Source organism: Myotis nattereri, assembly GCF_964212035.1.
Source record: "Myotis nattereri genome assembly, chromosome: 1".
Taxonomy (NCBI): Eukaryota; Metazoa; Chordata; class Mammalia; order Chiroptera; family Vespertilionidae; genus Myotis; species Myotis nattereri.
The window spans coordinates 188,514,308-188,532,519 of NC_138075.1; the positions used below are offsets into that span (position 1 = coordinate 188,514,308).

Sequence of the window (18,212 nt, forward strand, 5' to 3'; positions counted from 1 at the left end):
CTTTGGCCATTGCAGTGATCATGGGCTCTCTTAAGATTTTTATTTGTTTACTAAAGGTCCAGTGCACGATTAAATCGTGCCTGTGTAGGGTCCCCTAGGCCTAGCCTGCCATCATGGCCATGTCCACCCCCCCGACACCTCGCATGCTCCGCGGACTCTACCGCCCCTTGACCTCCACCGGATGCTAGGTTCTCACCTTCCCTGGGCCTGGTGTTCACCCGCTTGGAGGATGCTTGTAGGCAGCAGCCCCATTGTGGACCCACTTCCGGCGCCCTCCCCTTTGGCCATGACCCGCAGGCCACACAATCTGGTATCAGGATGCCAGGATGTCCTTCTGCTCTGTCTGGGCTCGGGTAGTAACCGCAGCCACCATCACAGTCACCGTGCAAGAGTAAAGCCGGCAGGCCGGTGGCACACACAAATGCACACTCCCTTACACTCCCCCTTGCACCTCTCAAAGGTTAGCCCCACCCTGTCAAATCCAGCCAATCCGGGAGCCCTGCTGCCCCACCTCCAGCCAATCCACTCGCCCACTGGCCTCACCCCCGACCCCCCACAACTGCCTTCCCAACCACCCTGGAGGCTCTCAATCTTTTGAGCTGAACCTTGCAACACAAAGAAGGCAGGGAGGGTCACTTGACACACCAGGTAACTGAAGTCCGAGGCTGAGTGTGAGTGCAGCTCCGCTCTGTTCCCTCCCATGGAGCCTGTCCTATCCCTCTGCGCCAAGTGCTCAGGTCCCGCCCCTCCCTGACATCAAGGGCCTATTCTGCCTGCCCACCTCCTGCTGCCCGCCACCACCCCCATGTCCCTGCCGCCGACCGTGCCCCGGCCACCCGCAGCGCCCTGGCATCTACTCCCTTGTGGTCAGTGTGTGTCATAGTGACTAGTCATTCCCAGTTGTTCTGTCGTTAGGGTCAATTTGCATATTACCCTTTTATTATGTAGGATAGAGGCATCGTGCACAGGTGGGGGCCAGCTGGTTTGCCCTGCAGGGTGTCCCGGATCAGGGTGGGGGTTCCACTGGGGTGCCTGGCCAGCCTGGGTGAGGAGCTGATGGCCATTTTCAGGCTGGCCACTCCCTTCAATGACCCAAGCTCCCAGACTCTCATTTTTTTCCTGGGATTTATTTATCTTCTATAATTGAAACTTTGTAGCCTTGAGCAGAGCCCAGGTCCGGCAACCCAGGCTCCCAGCCCCTCCTTGAGTGGAGGCCATTGCTGGCTGGAAGCAGGTATCTGGGATTTATTTATTTTCTATAATTAAAACTTTATAGCCTTGAGTGGAGCTGAAGGCCAGCCAGGGTAGATGGGAAGCTTGGCTTCCTCCATCACCGGAGGCAACCCAAGCCTCCTGCTCACTCCAGCTCTGGGGCCACCACCATCTTATTTGGGTTAATTTGCATACTTGCTTCTGATTGACTTGTGGATGTGGCTTGTGCGCATGGCTTGAGCATAGCGGAGGGACAGTTAATTTGCATGTTTCTCTTTTATTATATAGGGTTCAATATATACCATGCAGTAGTTGTTTTTGTCTGGCTCATTGCAGTTAATACAACACATACAAGGTTCATTAATATTGTTGCAAATGACAGGATGTTTTTCTTTTTAAGGCTAAATATTAAATATTAAATATTATACCATTATTCCATTGTGTGTGTGTGCGTGCGTGCACGTGCACACGCGCATGCTACATTTTCTTGATCCATTCATCCACGGACAAACACTTAGGTTGTTTCCATACAGCATCAACATTTTTAATAGCTCCCAGGGATACCCATATTGCAGGTCACAGACAATAGTCTGAGTAGTGAGGCTACAAAGAAGATGGAAATTTCCTGGTGAACCCAACAGTGACCTATCATGACCAACCCCAGCTCATGAGGAATTCCAGAGAACTCTGAAGCTGTTCCAGAATTTGAAGTGACACATCAATTAAGTTCAGAAATGTTCTCTAAAATTCAGTTTAGAGGCAACAGTAGTCACATAAGTATCCTAAAAATATAGCATATTGATCATGCTTTTAGAAGGGCTAGCATTTCCTGGGAAAGAATACATAAAAGACAGAATACATAAAAGTCATAAATGATGAACTCTTGCAACATCTCCCAAAAGTAAATGAATCATGATATTCCCAGAACACTAATGCCCTTTTCTCATTAGAATGCGGGGCCCATCCAAACCTAATATCATTGTCTGAAGAGAGAGTCGTGGGAGGCACAAAGGCTGGGGAAGGAGACTGGCCATGGCAAGTCAGTCTACAGCTGAATGGCGTGCATCACTGTGGCGGCGTCCTGATCAGTAAGACATGGATCCTGACAGCAGCTCACTGCTTCAGAAGGTGAGTGCACAGCTACCTATACATCTGGAACAACTAGGAGAGGCATATACATGAGGACTCCACCCATACCCTAAGGACTAAACATGATTAGATTGAGTCAGAAATAATTCAATGCAAAAATATTGAGTATTTTCTTCCTATTCATGATAGCAAAAATATTTTTTCACCTTCAGCTAGCTAATTTATTCCTGTATTTCAGGTAATTGTATATCACCATGGTAAACAGCAAAGATTTATATGTCAGAATGTTTAATTTAAATCTTAGCTGCAAAAGTTAGGAAATTTATCGAACCTCCACAAGCCTCGTTTTTATTTATTTATTTTTTCAAATTAGGGCAAATAGGGACATACTGTTATCTATGTCTTAGTTTTATTGGCAGAATTAAATATGCTAATGCAAACATGTTAAATGATAGCACAATAGTTTTCTGCAAAAATATTGCACATTATATCATGTAAGCTAATCAACAGACTGATGGCTGATCTCAAACTGCCTATGCCATTAACAGTGTTATCTATTTTAGAGACTAATTAAACAAACACTGCCCCTTCCTCAAGGGAGTCTAAGTTCTAACACAAAAGTAATGACCAATTACTTGGAGTAACATAAATAAATTAGTTTAAACAATTTATAGAGAATTCTTTATTGATGTGAATACAGGTTATCCTATATAATAAAAGATAAACATGCAAATTAACCATCCCTCCGCTATGCTCGAGCCACGCCCACCAGCCACGCCCACCATCCAATGAGGCGTGAGTATGCAAATTAACCCAACAAAGATGGCAGGTAATTTGCATACATAGAGCAAAGTAGAAGAGCTGGCAGCTTCGGGGGACGTGGCTCCCTCAGTCACTGGAGAGCCGGTGGCTTGGGGGGATGTAGATCCCTCAGTCGGGGAACACCCAGAGCGCGGGAGCACCAGGAATGCTGGGAATCATAGTTCTGGTAGCAGACGGATCTCCTAGACCAGCCGTGGGCAAACTACAGCCTGCGGGCCAGATCCGGCCTGTTTGAAATGAATAAAACTTAAAAAAAAAAAGACCGTACCCTTTTATGTAATGATGTTTACTTTGAATTTATGTTAGTTCATACAAACACTCCATCCATGCTTTTGTTCTGGCCCTACGGTCCAGTTTAAGAACCCATTGTGGCCCTCAAGTCAAAAAGTTTGCCCACCCCTGTCCTAGACACTAGAGCAGCAGTTCTCAACCTCTGGGTCGCGACCCCTTTGGCGGTTGAATGACCCTTTCACAAGGGTCCCCTAAGACCATCCTGCATATCAGATATTTACATTACGATGCATCACAGTAGCAACATTACAGTTATGAAGTAGCAACGAAAATAATTTTATTGTTGGGTCACAACATGAGGAACTGTATTTAAAGGACCAGAAGGTTGAGAACCACTGCACTAGAGCAAAGTGAGCCTGGAGCAAGTTGCTGTTGTAATTGGGGATGGAGGGAAAGCAAAGGTGAGAGACATAAGTAAAATCAGAGTGTCTAGGAAAAATTAAAGGGAAGATATCCTAAAACTTCCAGGAAATCTCCACCAATGGAGCAAAGAAAAAACAAAAACCTCTATTATTCTGTGAGCAACAAACCAAACTGGATTGGGGGTCTCAGACAATTCGCTCATATGATTGCAAAGACAGACAGAAACTCCTGGATTGGAGAGGGCTCCCCTGAGGGCTCCCAGATTGGAGAGGGTGCAGGTTGGGCTGAGGGACCCCCCTCAACTCCCCCACCCCTCCCTCAGTGCACGAATCTTCGTGCACTGGGCCCCTAGTTGTTAACATAATTAGAGTAATAAACTATAGTAAGATACATAAACTTATTCTATTGTCATAAAGAAAAGGCCCTACTGCTCATAATAGAAGATCTTTAGACTTTTTTGTGACTAAAACCTGCCAGGTTCAGACCTACCTTATCAGTAGGGTATCCTAAAGGCAAATACTGTGAAAGAACTAAACTCAAAAAGTTCACTTAGAAAGTGAGGATGTTCTGAGCTCATGTGTCTCTGACTATATCTATTCTCTTCTCAAACTCTTTCAATAACACCTGTCTCAAATCCATCCTCCTTACCACACGCCCAAAGCACTCCAATTTTAGCAATTCAGGTTTATTTCTCAAAGCACAAGTCTTAAGCACCAACCAGATTACCTTACTCTCTGCCCCTGGACTCTGCTTACATTTTCCCACTTCAAAGCATTTGCTCAATCTGATTATTCTCTTTGAAATGTTAATTCCTTCCAAAATCCATGTCTATTGGAATTCTATAAAACCTTCACTAATTTAAGAAGTCCTTTACAGATTTGATGGTACTGCCTCATACTACAATGCCTGTTTCAAAAGTGTTTATTAAGTTAAGAGGGAGTAACATTTAAAGAGATTAGTACATGTATTCTGAACAAATGTTTTAGGAAACCCCATATTATTCTGAAATTTTCTTATAACTATATTATGACTCAAAATATTTTTTACAGAATGAATACATTTTAAATTTCTGATAGCAGAACTTTCTGATATCAGGAGTAACCAAATTTCTGATTTAGATCAGCACATTTATTGCTATATATCAGAAAATACAAGCAACAAAATTAACAAAAACATTTCAGTCTTCATTGCCACCTAAAAGGAATGGCATTAATTTATTTTGATCACCCCTCAGTTTAGGAAACAGAAATGCAAATACCTGGACTTAGCAACACGCACTTAGAGTAATCAAGAATGAGATAGAAAGAGTGCAGGGTTCTAAGCTGTATTCAGATCCGACCACCAAAAGCTAAGTAAAGGCCACAGTTATAAATGAAAGCCACAATTATAATGAAAGCCACAGTTATAAATATCACCAATAATAACCAAAGAATTCCATGATTTTAAAGGCTTGGAACATTTGGGGAAGTTTGTCTCCCCAAATCCTTCCATTCACTACCCTGACTTATCCCTGAGAGCTGGCAAACTACATGAACCTTGTATTGGCATCTCCCTGTAGCCCTGATTGTCACTGAGAACCCATTAATGAGGATTTGTTTGGGGCAGGACCAATCTTATGTCAAGGGACATAGAAGTGATGAGGCCCTCATAGAAAGGAGTCTTGAATTGTTACCTCCTCTATGAGGTTTTTCCTGATGCTCCTTTCCTTCTCCTACCTTCTTCTCACAAAAATATGCTTATTAACCTTTAACAGTTGTGCCTGTGATTTATAATGATCTCTGTTAGGCTCCTCCTTCATTACTGTGTAGAGCTGCTCAGTAACACATGGATCCTAGCAGCAGCTCACTGCTTCAGAAGATGAGGCCACAGCCACCTACCCATCTGGAACAACTAGGAGAGACATGTACATGAGGACTCCACCCATAATTATGTATATTCTTATTCTCAGAGAGTCATACTATTCATTATACAAAGGAGATACTTAGTAATGGCTTGCTGAATTATAACTAGTGAAAAGAATAGTTACCTTCAATGAGTATTTACTTTGTGCCAAGCACTATGCTTGACATAGTTTACTTGTCTGAATTAATGCTTAAAATTGTGTGAGAGGAAATCATCTATCACATTTTATGCATTAAATAAACTGAGAATTAAAGAGTGTGAGTAGCCTTAACCGGTTTGGCTCAGTGGATAGAGCATTGGCCGGCAGACTGAGGGGTCTCAGGTTCGATTCCAGTCAACCTTGGTTGCGGGCACATCCCCAGTAGGGGGTGTGCAGGAGGCAGCTGATCAATGTTTCCCTCTCATCGATGTTTCCAACTCTCTATCCCTCTCTCTTCCTCTCTGTAGAAAATCAATAAAATATTTTTTTTTAAAAAAAAGAGTGTAAGTAACTTGCCCTAAATAATATTGCTAATATGTGGCATAGCCAAGATTCAAATCTAAATCTTACTGGTTCTCAAACCATGATCTTATCCATTTGCTGGAAGAAAAAAAATAAAGGAAGAAATGGAGACAGGGAAGCAAGGAGGCGAAGAGGGAAGAAATACACAAAGAATATATTTTAGAATCTTCACTGAAAGACCCCGATTAAATGAAGTTCAATGTAAAATAATCATGTATTTGCTTGTGAAATATTTTTTCTTTAGAATTTTTAACTAGTATTTACTTTATACAAGCTACTGTGACTTATAAAAGTATTTCCTGGATATATAGGTTTTATTTTCTGTATCAATTCCACTGTCAATATCTAACCTCCACAAAACCATTAAATTATTATTTGGTTTCATTTTAAAAACATATTTTTATTTATTTTAGAGAGAGAGGGAGAGAGTGAGAAACATCGATTGGTTGCCTTCCAATTTGCTGCTTTCCATATGTGCCCAACCTGGGACCAAACCTGCAACCCAGGTATGTGCTCTGGCTGGGAATAGAACCGCCAACCTTTCATTGCACAGAATGCTGCCCAGCCAACTGAGCCACTCCAGCCAGACTACATTTTGTTTTTATTCAACTTTAGGAGCACATTGAGTTAACCCTACAATTTATAGATCCTTATTTTCATCACTCTGTACAAGATCTTTCTCTCATTTTATTTTTCTCCTTTTATATGTGGATCCTACTTCCACTGCCCCCATAGGCCTCACACTGATATTTTACATATGTCTTCAAATATACAATTACCTACAAAATGTATAGGGTGTGTGTGTGTGTGTGTGTGTGTGTGTGTGTGTGTGTGTGTGTGCCCTTCATTTATATAAATAGCATTGTGTTCATATTATTCCTTATTTTGGGGGCTCAATCCTGGGAATTTTAATCTGGTCCACCATAAACTCCACCATATACCTTTATTCAAGCAGGTTGCTCCAACTTCACACACACACACACACACAGACACACACCCTCATTTTTGCCTCTCTACAAACCTTCAAGAATTTCTCTGAAATATGTACCCAGAAGTATATGTGTAGTCTGCCAAACAAACTAAAATGCTTTCCAGAAGCTTACATCTTTACTAGAAATGCAAAAGAGTTTGAACTTCTCTTCACCGACACCATGTTATTCTCTTCTTAAACTGTTGTCATCCTCATGAATATACATTAGATGCTCATTGTTACATTTTCCATTTCTCAGCTTACTAGTGGGTTTGAGTATTCTTTTACATATGTATCTACTAGCTGTTTGACCTTCCCCTTCCATGAACTTTCTATTCACATATTTTGCCCATTTTATAACAGTTTTTCTGCACATTTATTATTGGTTTACAGATTTCTTTCTATATATTCTACAAAAGTTTTAGATATTAAACACTGCAAGTATTTTTTATGGTTTCTCATCCATCTAGTAAACTTATCAATAGTATACTTAACTTTGATTCCATGAAATTCATCCATTATTAACCTATGGTCTGTGTTTTGGGAGTTTCACTATGAAATCCAAATTTCTAGATCACCAAGATAATGCGTTAGATTTTTTTTATATTAGTGAATGGTTTCACCTGCCCCCCCCCATACACACACACATATTGTACACATGTACACAGAAATCTTCAACAAGCCTCACAGTACAGAAAAATCATTCATTAACTAATAAAAGATGGGAGTCCCTTTTCATAAATACTATTTAAATAGAGCTTTTGGCTAAAGGCAAGGCAAGGAAAAAATACAGATGGAAGAAATGAGTTAAAACTAAAGTAGAGATTCCTTCAGACTTCTTAGTTGTTTTGATAGGAGGATGTAGAAAAAAGAAACATCAATGAAGGCATATCAAAGTATCAGAATATCCTTAATGAGATTTCACCAACCTAAGATATATTTTCTAAAATCTTTCTATGTTTCTTTATTGTGTCAGTGAAGAGTTCAACTCAACTGCTAGCTATGTGATACAGAAATATATAGCAAAGAGGGTTGACCAAACAGTTTCTAGATGGTGGTGAGGGTAAAAAACACAAAATCCAAATATTTAACATGCTTTTAAATTCCCTATTCAAATCCATGATTTCTTTCTTTCTTTTTTTTAGCTACTCTGATCCTCGTAGATGGACTGCCACCTTTGGTATTTCCACAGCATTTCCTGTAATGAGAAAAGCAGTAAATACTATTTTGACCCATAACAATTATAACTTTGTAACTCATGAAAATGATATTGCAGTTGTGAAGCTTGTAGAAGGTGTCACCTTTACCAAAAATATCCATACGGTATGTCTCCCAGAGGCTACCCAGAATATTTTACCTGGTTCCACTGTTTATGTAACAGGATGGGGATCACGAGCATATGACAGTAAGTATCTCAGGAAAAATAAAAAATCTTCTGGTACTTGCTATTATATAATCTTTTTAAATTAGGGAACACCTGAAAGATGGATTCTACAAACATAGCCATACTATATTCTGGTCAGTCTAAACTGTAGTTACTCCTGAGTTCCCTCAGCAAAACAAAGCAATGCCCCTAGCTACTATGGAGAATTCCCAAATGCACAGAAAAATGTAAAATAAGGTGATAAAGAAACATGAGTTCTTCATAGGGAAATACAAGGTAAAGTGATGAAAATACATGAATTTTTCAATGACGCAGAGACTCCATGTTACTCAAATGGCTCCCTTATAAGAAGAAAAATAAAATAACATTTTTTAAAAGAGAATTTGGCTAGATATTATCTAAGGGTTTTAACACCCTTTAAGGTATTAATAGCCATGGGATGAAATAAATCCTGCCTCACGCAAGACACTCTAGGTATACATAAATATTGCTCAGATTTATTTATTGAATGAATAAAATGGAAATAAATATGAGGGCAATATGAGGAAGCAAATAGGGCCAAGGGGAAAATAAGAGTATCATCAGCTGAGGAGTGGAAAGATAGCATTAACAATTTTCATGGGATTTACCCATGTTGTAGATGTCTCTCCAGAATAACACAAAGATTTTGCTGGGTTTAATTGTCCAGGAAAATATTTTATTGTGTTCTGATGGTCCAATGTGATTTGGTGTAGTATATAAAAATTTGTGCGAATCACAAAAATGGCATTGTTTTTTGATGGAACATCAATATAAAATAAATTAGTTCTTTAGTCTTGAAAACAGACTAGTTTCTCTTTTGTTGCTATATTAAAGGCTATTCGACACGTAATTTTCCAATTCAAAGTCAGTCAGTAGATAATTTAAATGCTATTCGTCAATTTTAAGATGGCAGATTTATTTTTTTGTTCTTAAATTCTAAGTGGCATCACAAAGCGAAAGGAGAGAAGAGAGAGAGAGAGAGAGAGAGAGAGAGAGAGAGAGAGAGAGAGAGAGAGACTGATCTGTGTAAAAAAGGTTATCTTTCTCTACTCATGGGTATCTTTACTGAGAAGAGACACCTAAATACATCTTAATAGCCTTCTTTTCTGAATAAGAGATAAAGTTTGGAGTACAGTTATTCCTTCCCATATTCAATGTAGATTCTTCAATTTATTTACTTATTTTGAGTCTATTTTCTTTCTGATTTGTAATTAACAGGCAACCCAGTTCCAGAACTAGAACAAGGACAGGTCAACATAATAAGTAATAATGTATGTAATGCACCAACTAGTTATGATGGAGCAGTCTTGTCTTCAATGCTATGTGCTGGACTGGCTCAAGGTGGAGTGGATGCATGCCGGGTAAGTTCAAGACAATGTTATCAATGATTTCACTCAAGTTTATAAGTTCTTACTAGCATGTGATACTGTGATAGGCAAAGAGATAAATTGTAATGCACAGTCCTGGTCCTCAAAAAATGTATGATCTAGATTTTAGAGATAAAATTTATGTTATGAGGTTGATTTGTCATGAAATACTAGTTTTGAGAAGGCAGATTGCAGAGTGGTTAATCCAAGCTCAAGAACCAGACAGGCCTGAGTTTGAATTCCTTGAACTCTATAACCAATTATTTTATCAATAAAATGAGGATAATAATAGTAGTAGTAGTAGTAGTATCTAATGTTTTTACGTCCTACTAAAGAGTAGATGGAGATTAAATTTGTAGGGTACATACTAAGCAACAAGGAAATACCAGCTATTTTTATTGTTATTAACCTAGATCATGATCACTGGCATTAATAACTGTAATCTCAACTGTTTAATCACTATGAGGGTTTAAGTAAATTAATTACTCATCTAAGAGTCATGGACAATAATTGATTTTAAGATTAAATAACACCTCAATATCAGCACCTTGAAGATAGAAAATTTATTTTAAAAGCTTAATTACTTGAGTTATAACAGCTCTCAAATTGTAAAACAGCACAAATGTGAAAAAAATTTAGATCTAGCCTATAATTTTTAACAAGTATAAAAATGCAAACAATAAATATGAAATTCTCCCTTTAAAATCATTACAATAATATTTTAATACTAAAAATTTTAATTAAGTTATCTACACCATTGATGTGGTTATATCTTTTCATAGATTTTATCAGAAATCCAATTCCATATATTAATAGCAACAGCTTCTCGGTTTCAGAAACTACATTACTGGAATTAAGAAAAATCAACCTGTTTTCTTGAGGAATTTGATACTGTTTTCCTGGGAACTGTATGCAGAAAAACTAGGTTTATTCTTTCCTCAAACATTACTGACTTTTTTATTTAGTGCACATGTTTTTAAAAAGTGAATAAGAAGAACTTCTTACATAACTTTTGTGAAGAACCCAACCCATGCACATTTTCCCCAAAATGAAACATTTTTATTGATTGCAAGTTGTGTGTAGGTGAGGGGTGTTGTTTATTTATTTTCAAGATACTGTTAATTACTCATGGCCCTTTATCCCCAGTTTAAGTGGATATGACTTTGTGGTAGAGACCGTTTATTCTTCCCTTAGCAGCTCCTTTTTTATTGCTAGCCTTGTTAACAACAAATTCTCAACTTTCATAGCAGTTTTTCAGATAATTCACTAATCTAATAAGCAACACACCTCTGCACTGACAATTCCAGATCTACTAAGAGCATTAATACACACTGACTTAGGGACACACATGAGTATAAAAGGATGTTATCATGCTTTACTCATGATGGCCTTTACCTTCGGCATATACAAATTCGGCTCTTCCGCCAAGCCTACTTGAAGCCATAACTCATCTTGAAACTTTCCTGTGTCTTCTACTCCAGGCCTCATTAATTTTCAGCTGAAATACTATAATGCAGACAGTTCGTGCCTCAAGAATAAATAGCACTTTACATAAGAGCTTATGATGTCCTTTTCATTTCTGTTCATTCATTCATTCAAAGAAAATATATTCGTTTCTGTGCACCAGACACTTGCTAACACAATGTGTTCCTTGCACTCAGCAAAGCAATGTCTAGAAGAAAGAACACAAGTTCAAATGTCTGCATAATCAGACAGTGAAGCTGGCTAGATACAGGGAAAAAATGACATGTCCTTCTTAGTTTAACATTTGCCTGTGCACTCTTGGTAAGACATTACACAGAAAATTGTCTTACAAGAGTGGAAAAAGCAGCAAAAAGGCAATGGTGAAAAAAGTGCTGAGAACTGGTTAACTGAAGCACAGATGCATAATCTGAAAGAGGCATTGCCTCTGGTGATTCACACATTAACCCGTCTTCCCATCTAGACCAGTAATTAAGTAGGCATGGAACCACTAGCTACCAAGGTCAGTCAAATGAATAGCAAACTATTCTAGAAGCACACTCGGTAATAATAGCTGATTTTTATTAGTACTAACTATATGCCAGGCATTATACATGTTAACCTCATTTAAACACTCAAAAACATTTACCGATGAGGAAACTGAGGCAAAAGGAGCTATTAAATAGCTTACCGAAGGTCATGTTGCTGGTTAGTGGAGAATTCAAACACTGGCTATCTAACTCCAGAACATAGATTTACCCCATCATGCAGCATGTAAGACCTATTAAATTTGTCTCCCCAACTGGAAAGCATATGCACATATTTGTTGGTTGGCTTATTATTATAATTGGCTGGTATTTCATGAGGAGCATTTTATTCATTGCCATATAAATATCGTTCTGCCTATTCATAAAAAATAAAAATATTGGATTTTTTATATTTATCTTTATTGTTGAAAGTATTACAGATTTTCCCTATTTTTCCCCTTGAACTCCCTCCAACCTACTCCCACCCCCTCCCCAAGCCTTCAGCACACTATTGTCTGTCTCCATGGGTTATGTATATATGCATATAAGTTCTTTGGTTAATCTCTTTCCTCTTCAACCCCTTTCCCCGGAGAATCATCAGTTTGCTGTATGCTTCCATGTCCCTGGACCTATTCAGTTTCTTTTATTCATTAGATTCCAAATCTAAGTGAGATCATATGGTATTTGTCTTTCTCTGACTGGCTTATTTCACTTAATATAATACTTTCCAGGTCTTACCATGCTCTCTCAAAGGCAAGGAGATCCTTCTTTTTTACAACTCCATAGTATTCTATTTTATAAACTAAACACCTGGTGCACGAAATTTGTGCACTTGGGGGGGGGGGATGTCCCTCAGCCTGGCCTGTGCCCTCTTGTAGTCCGGGAGCCCTCAGGGGATATCTGACTGATGGCTTAGGCCCACTCCCCAGTGGGAGCGGGCCTAAGCTGGCAGTCAGACAGACATCCTTAGTGCTGCTGCAGTGGCAGGATAGGCTCCGGCCACCTTGGCTGCGCTCACCAGCAGTGAGTCCAGCTTCTGGCTGAACAGTGCTCCCCCTGTGGGAGCACACTGACCACCAGGGGGCAGCTCCTGCATTGAGCATCTGCCCCCTGGTGGTCATTGCACATCATAGCAACCAGTCGTTCTGCTGTACGATTGATTTGCATATTAGCCTTTTATTATATAGGATGTACCACAGCCTTTTTAACCACTCATCTACTTGGGCTATTTCCAGATCTTAGCTATGATGAATAGTCTTGCTATGAACATGGGAATGCATATATTCTTTCTGATTAGTGATTCAGGTTTCTTAGGACATATTCCTAGAAGTGGGATCACTGGGTCAAATGGAAGTTCCAGTTTTAATTTTTGAGGAAACTCCATGCTGTTTTCCATAGTGGCTACACCAGTCTGCATTCCCATCAACTGTGTACTTGGTTTCCCTTTTCTCCACCCCCTCACAGGACTTGTCATTTGTTGATTTGTTGATTGTATACATTTAGATAGGTGTGAGTTGATATCTCATTGTTTTAATTTAGGTCTCTCTCTGATGATTAGTGATGTTGAGCATTTTTTCATATGTCTCTTGGCCATCTGTATGTCCACTTTGGAGAAGCGTCTATTTAGGTCTTTGCCCATTTTTGAATTTGATTTTTTGTTTTCCTTTGGTAAGTTGTATGAGAATATATATTCTGTAGATTAACCCCTTATCAGATGTATCAGTGCCAAATATGTTCTCCCATACAGTGGAATCCCCTTTCTTTTTTTTTAAGTATTACATATAGTATTACATATGTCTCCTTTTTCCCCCATTGACCTCTCCCCAGCCACTCCCACCCCCTAGCACATGCCCTCACTGCCCTTAGTGTCTGTATCCATTGGTTATGCTTATATGCATGCATACAAGTCCTTTGATTGACCTCTTACCCCACCCCCTCTACCTCCCCTGCCTTCCCACTGAAGTTGGATGGTCTGTTCAATGCTTCTATGTCTCTGGCTCTATTTTTGTTCATTAAATTCCACAAATGAGTGAGATCATGTGATATTTATCTTTCTCCAACTGGCTTATTTCACTTAGCATAATGCTCTCCAGTACCATCTATGCTGTTGTAAATGGTAAAAGTCCCTTCTTTTTTATAGTAGTGTAGTATTCCATTGTGTAGATGTACCACAGTGTTTTAATCCACTTATCTGCTGATGGGCGCTTAGGCTGTTTCCAAATCTTAGCTATTATAAATTGTGCTGCTGTGAACATAGGGGCGCATATGTTCTTTCTGATTGGTGTTTCTGAGTTCTTGGAATATATTCCTAGAAGTGGGATTACTGGATCAAATGGGAGTTCCATTTTTAATTTTTTGAGGAAACTGCATACAGTTTTCCACAGTGGTTGCACAAGTCTGCATTCCCACCATCAGTGCATAAGGGTTCCTTTTTCTCCACATCCTCGCCAGCACTTGTCATTTGTCAATTTGTTGATGATAGCCATTCTGACAGGTGTGAGATGGTACCTCATTGTCGTTTTTAACTGCATCTCTCAGATAATTAGTGACTTAGAGCATATTTTCATATGTCTCTCGGCCTTTTGTATGACCACTTTTGAAAAGTGTCTATTTAAGTCCTTTGCCCATTTTTTGATTGGATTGTTTATCTTTCTTTTAAGATGTATGAGCTCCCTATAAATTTTGGAGAATAGGTCCTTATCAGATATAACATTGGCAGATATGTTCTCCCATGCAGTGGGCTTTTTTGTTGTTTTGTTTTGTTGATGGTTTCTTTTGCTATGAAAAAGCTTTTTATTTTAATGTAGTCCCATTTGTTTATTTTCTCCTTAGTTTCCATTGCCCTATGAGCTGTATCAGTAAAGATATTGCTACGACATATGTCTGATAAAAAATAAAAAATTTTAATCACACCATTCAGGGAGAGTACTAGGGATAGAAAGATAAGTGAGACTTCTAAAAACTCATTCAAGAAATGTTTTCTTAGCATCTACTATGGGCTAGAAGCATAGAATACAGCAGTGCCTGGAATAGGGTAGGCCCCTTCCCCTGATGGACTTTACAGAATGACCAGAAAAGCAGACAATGAAGAAGTATCATGAAAATGCAAGGAAGGTTGCAGAGATGTGCAGCTGCCACAATGAGAGGAACTGACCCAGTGGGAGTAAGTTCAAACAGGCACATGAATGTGCTTGTGTAAAACCATGATGAAGCGCTCAAAAAGATACACATGAGATATAGGAACACAGGCAGTGACAAATTAATCCAGCCCAAAGGCAGAAGGGTTGACAGTGAGGAGGGAAGGCACCAGTGTTCAGGAAGGCTTCCTAAGGGAGATAAAACTTGTGCTGAGCAGCGTCAACCAAGCAACTGAAGGAGCCTGGGAAATGTCCTCATCTTCTCACACTTGCTGAAGGAATAATCTGTGTGCTTGGAAAAGTTTGGTGATTTTCACATGACTTGGTAAAATATCTTACCAGGTAATGTCAGACTAACTGTATTGTCATAATGGCTATGACTTCTTCCACTACCATAAAAAATAAACTCCTTGCCCTGACCGGTTTGGCTCAGTGGCTAGAACGTCGGCCTGTGGACTGAAGAGTCCCAGGTTCGATTCCGGTCAAGGGCATGTACCTTGGTTGCAGGCACATCCCCAGTGGGGGATGTGCAGGAGGCAGCTGATGGATGTTTCTCTCTCATGGATGTTTCTAGCTCTTTATCCCTCTCCCTTCCTCTCTGTAAAAAAATCAATAAAATATATTTTTTAAAAAATAAAATAAACTCCTTAATGCTTTGGGGTTGTCTTCACACTGAAGTAATTACTCTGTTTCTGTTTCTTCAGGGTGACTCTGGTGGCCCACTGGTACAACAGGACACACGGCGGCTCTGGTTCCTCGTGGGGATAGTGAGCTGGGGGGAACAGTGTGGCCTGCCAGATAAGCCAGGAGTGTACACTCGCGTGACCGCCTACCGGGACTGGATAGCTGAGCAAACTGGGATCTAGTGCAATAAATGCCTCTCTGTTGCAAAGTCTGTATGCGGGTGTGCCGGTCTAAAACTCTACGACTACTTTTCAACTTCAAAATAAACTGCAAGCTCCCTGTTTAATACCCTTTACATAAATATGGCTTCACCAGCAATTTTATCTTTCTGTATTACTATGGATTTCATATTTTCCTCAAGAAAACCATATGAACATTGCACAGTACTGTGGCAGCATGCCAGGCAGAGGTAAGAGATGTATGACAGTTGTGGTAACTGCTAGTAGTGAGGAAATTGGGTCTTCAGGAAGAGATAAGAGGAGCCCAGACACATCTGCAGCATCAAAGGCCTCTTCTCTAAGAAGTTTCACTGAAGCTGATACTTAGGCAGAGTATCAAAACGTGCAAAAAGAAGTGGTGGAATAGCATTCAAGACAGAAAGAACAACATGAGGCAAGAAAAGAGACTATTTATTTGAAATTTCTGCTTACTCAATATTTTATGGGTGGTGTTAAGTCTTAAAATTAAATATATATAAAGTCATTGTACAGTGCCCCAGCAGTCTTAATTATCCTGTAAGAACATGCTCCCATAAGAGCTAACTGATGAATTTTACGCATTTTAGAAGTGCTCCCATAAGAGCTTACTAATGAATTTTAGGCATTTAAGATCAAAGCTAAAATATTCACTTCTCAACTAAGACCGAAAAAATTAAAAATAATTTTTAAGACAACTTTTATTAAATATATTCTTGATCTACCTGAAGAAGAGATTTTATTTCTTCCATAGATAAATTTAGGAAATACATCTATACAACCATTTTAGGTAACTTACAACTACATGGGGCTTTTTTACAATTAAATAGGAGTAATTTTAAGAACTTAAGAACACCAGTGACAGTTATTTTTTAGAATTAAAGAATCCTCAAAACCTAAATCCAAATAATGAATTGGAAGTCATGAGGGGAAAAAAAGTGAAGAACTAGTTTGCAAAGAGAAAGTTTAATTTCAATGAAATCATCTTAGAGAGACAAAAGGACTTTTCTCTTTCCCTCTTTCTCTCTTTCCCTCTCATATACATACAAACATAAATTAAATAAGATATATTAAAATTTAATGACACAACAATTTATATCATCTGAATCATGAATGTTACTGAATTTTTATGGGATCCTAGCATAGCTAAAGCGTGGTTATGCATGACCATCTATGTGTCAGGGCTTCCTCCTTCCTAAAGCTAACTTATAGGTACCAGAAAAACCACATGCGTTATGATGAAACCTTCTTATAATTCCCCGTGTAAAATTGTGAGACCTACATTGAAGTCATTTACTTTTAAAGAAAAGATGTTGAAAATGTAACCAACTCCTGGTGAAATGTATAAACTGTTGACTTACATTATTTCAAATAAATCTTACAAATCAGTTCCCTGCCTAAGTATTTATGGAAGTTATGATTTATGAAGGACAATCCAAAACAATTTATTTAATTGGCTCTCCAGTAAGAGAAGTGCCAACTTGACTCTAAAGGCTTGGCACTTTCTGCTGCCTTATAATCAAGCTCTATAACTGAGGCAAGCGTCCAGCTTGGCACTCCCTGGCTCCACCCTGTGAGGACAACATTAAACTGGTAATTTAGAGTATGCCCCAAGGGGACCGGGTTTTGTACCTGTGTTGGTGTGTTTGAAAGTGTGTGTACTGTCACATAATCATAAACGTATTTTTGTTTATTCCTACATATTGAAAGCTATATAAAGGAAATTGCTTATTTAGAAGAATATAAATAAAACTCAGTTATTTATTGAGGAGGTTGGAAGATGGCGGCTGGCAGGACAGAGGTGAGGGAGATGATGTGAGTGAGTGAGAGGGTGAAGGGAGAGTGTGTGTACGCGTGTGGTGTGTGTGTGAGTGAGTGAGGGACAGTTAAACCCAACAGGCGTACCAGGGGCCGGCAGACCACACTCTCCTGGACAGGGAGAGACTATATGGATGCAGGCACTCCCCGGACTGCGGGACTCGGGCATGGAGCCCACGCCATCTTAAAAGGGAGAGCGGCCCTCTGGGAACTCATCGGCACCACCACCCAGACAGGCCTTGGACACTGCCCACAGCCACTCCAGCCAGGGTCCTGCTGCCCCACCTGCAGACTCGTGGACCCTGGGATCTCCACCTCCAAAGGAGCACCACGCCATAGGCAGCCCCTGGGAGCCACTGCGAGCCCCCCACTCAGTGCAGCCTCCCCCTCCCCAGCTGCGGACCTCCTGGCACCACATTCACTCATTTCCACCGTGCAAGCCTCTGGAGCCCACCACCCCACAGGCAG

At 39.7% G+C, this 18,212-nt stretch overlaps 1 protein-coding gene across 1 annotated transcript in view; it reads left to right on the forward strand.

The window, feature by feature from the left end:
* Window positions 1–15,914, forward strand: part of LOC308535556 (transmembrane protease serine 11D-like) — a gene marked incomplete at both ends in the record, with an annotated part of 60,023 nt that extends 44,109 nt beyond the window's left edge. Inside the window, 4 exons of the mRNA XM_081114502.1 lie at window positions 2,163–2,340; window positions 8,297–8,556; window positions 9,775–9,917; window positions 15,753–15,914. Coding sequence (XP_080970628.1) covers window positions 2,163–2,340; window positions 8,297–8,556; window positions 9,775–9,917; window positions 15,753–15,914 — 743 coding nt within the window. The remainder of the gene's footprint in view (window positions 1–2,162; window positions 2,341–8,296; window positions 8,557–9,774; window positions 9,918–15,752) is intronic.
* Between the last annotated feature and the right edge of the window lie 2,298 nt (window positions 15,915–18,212).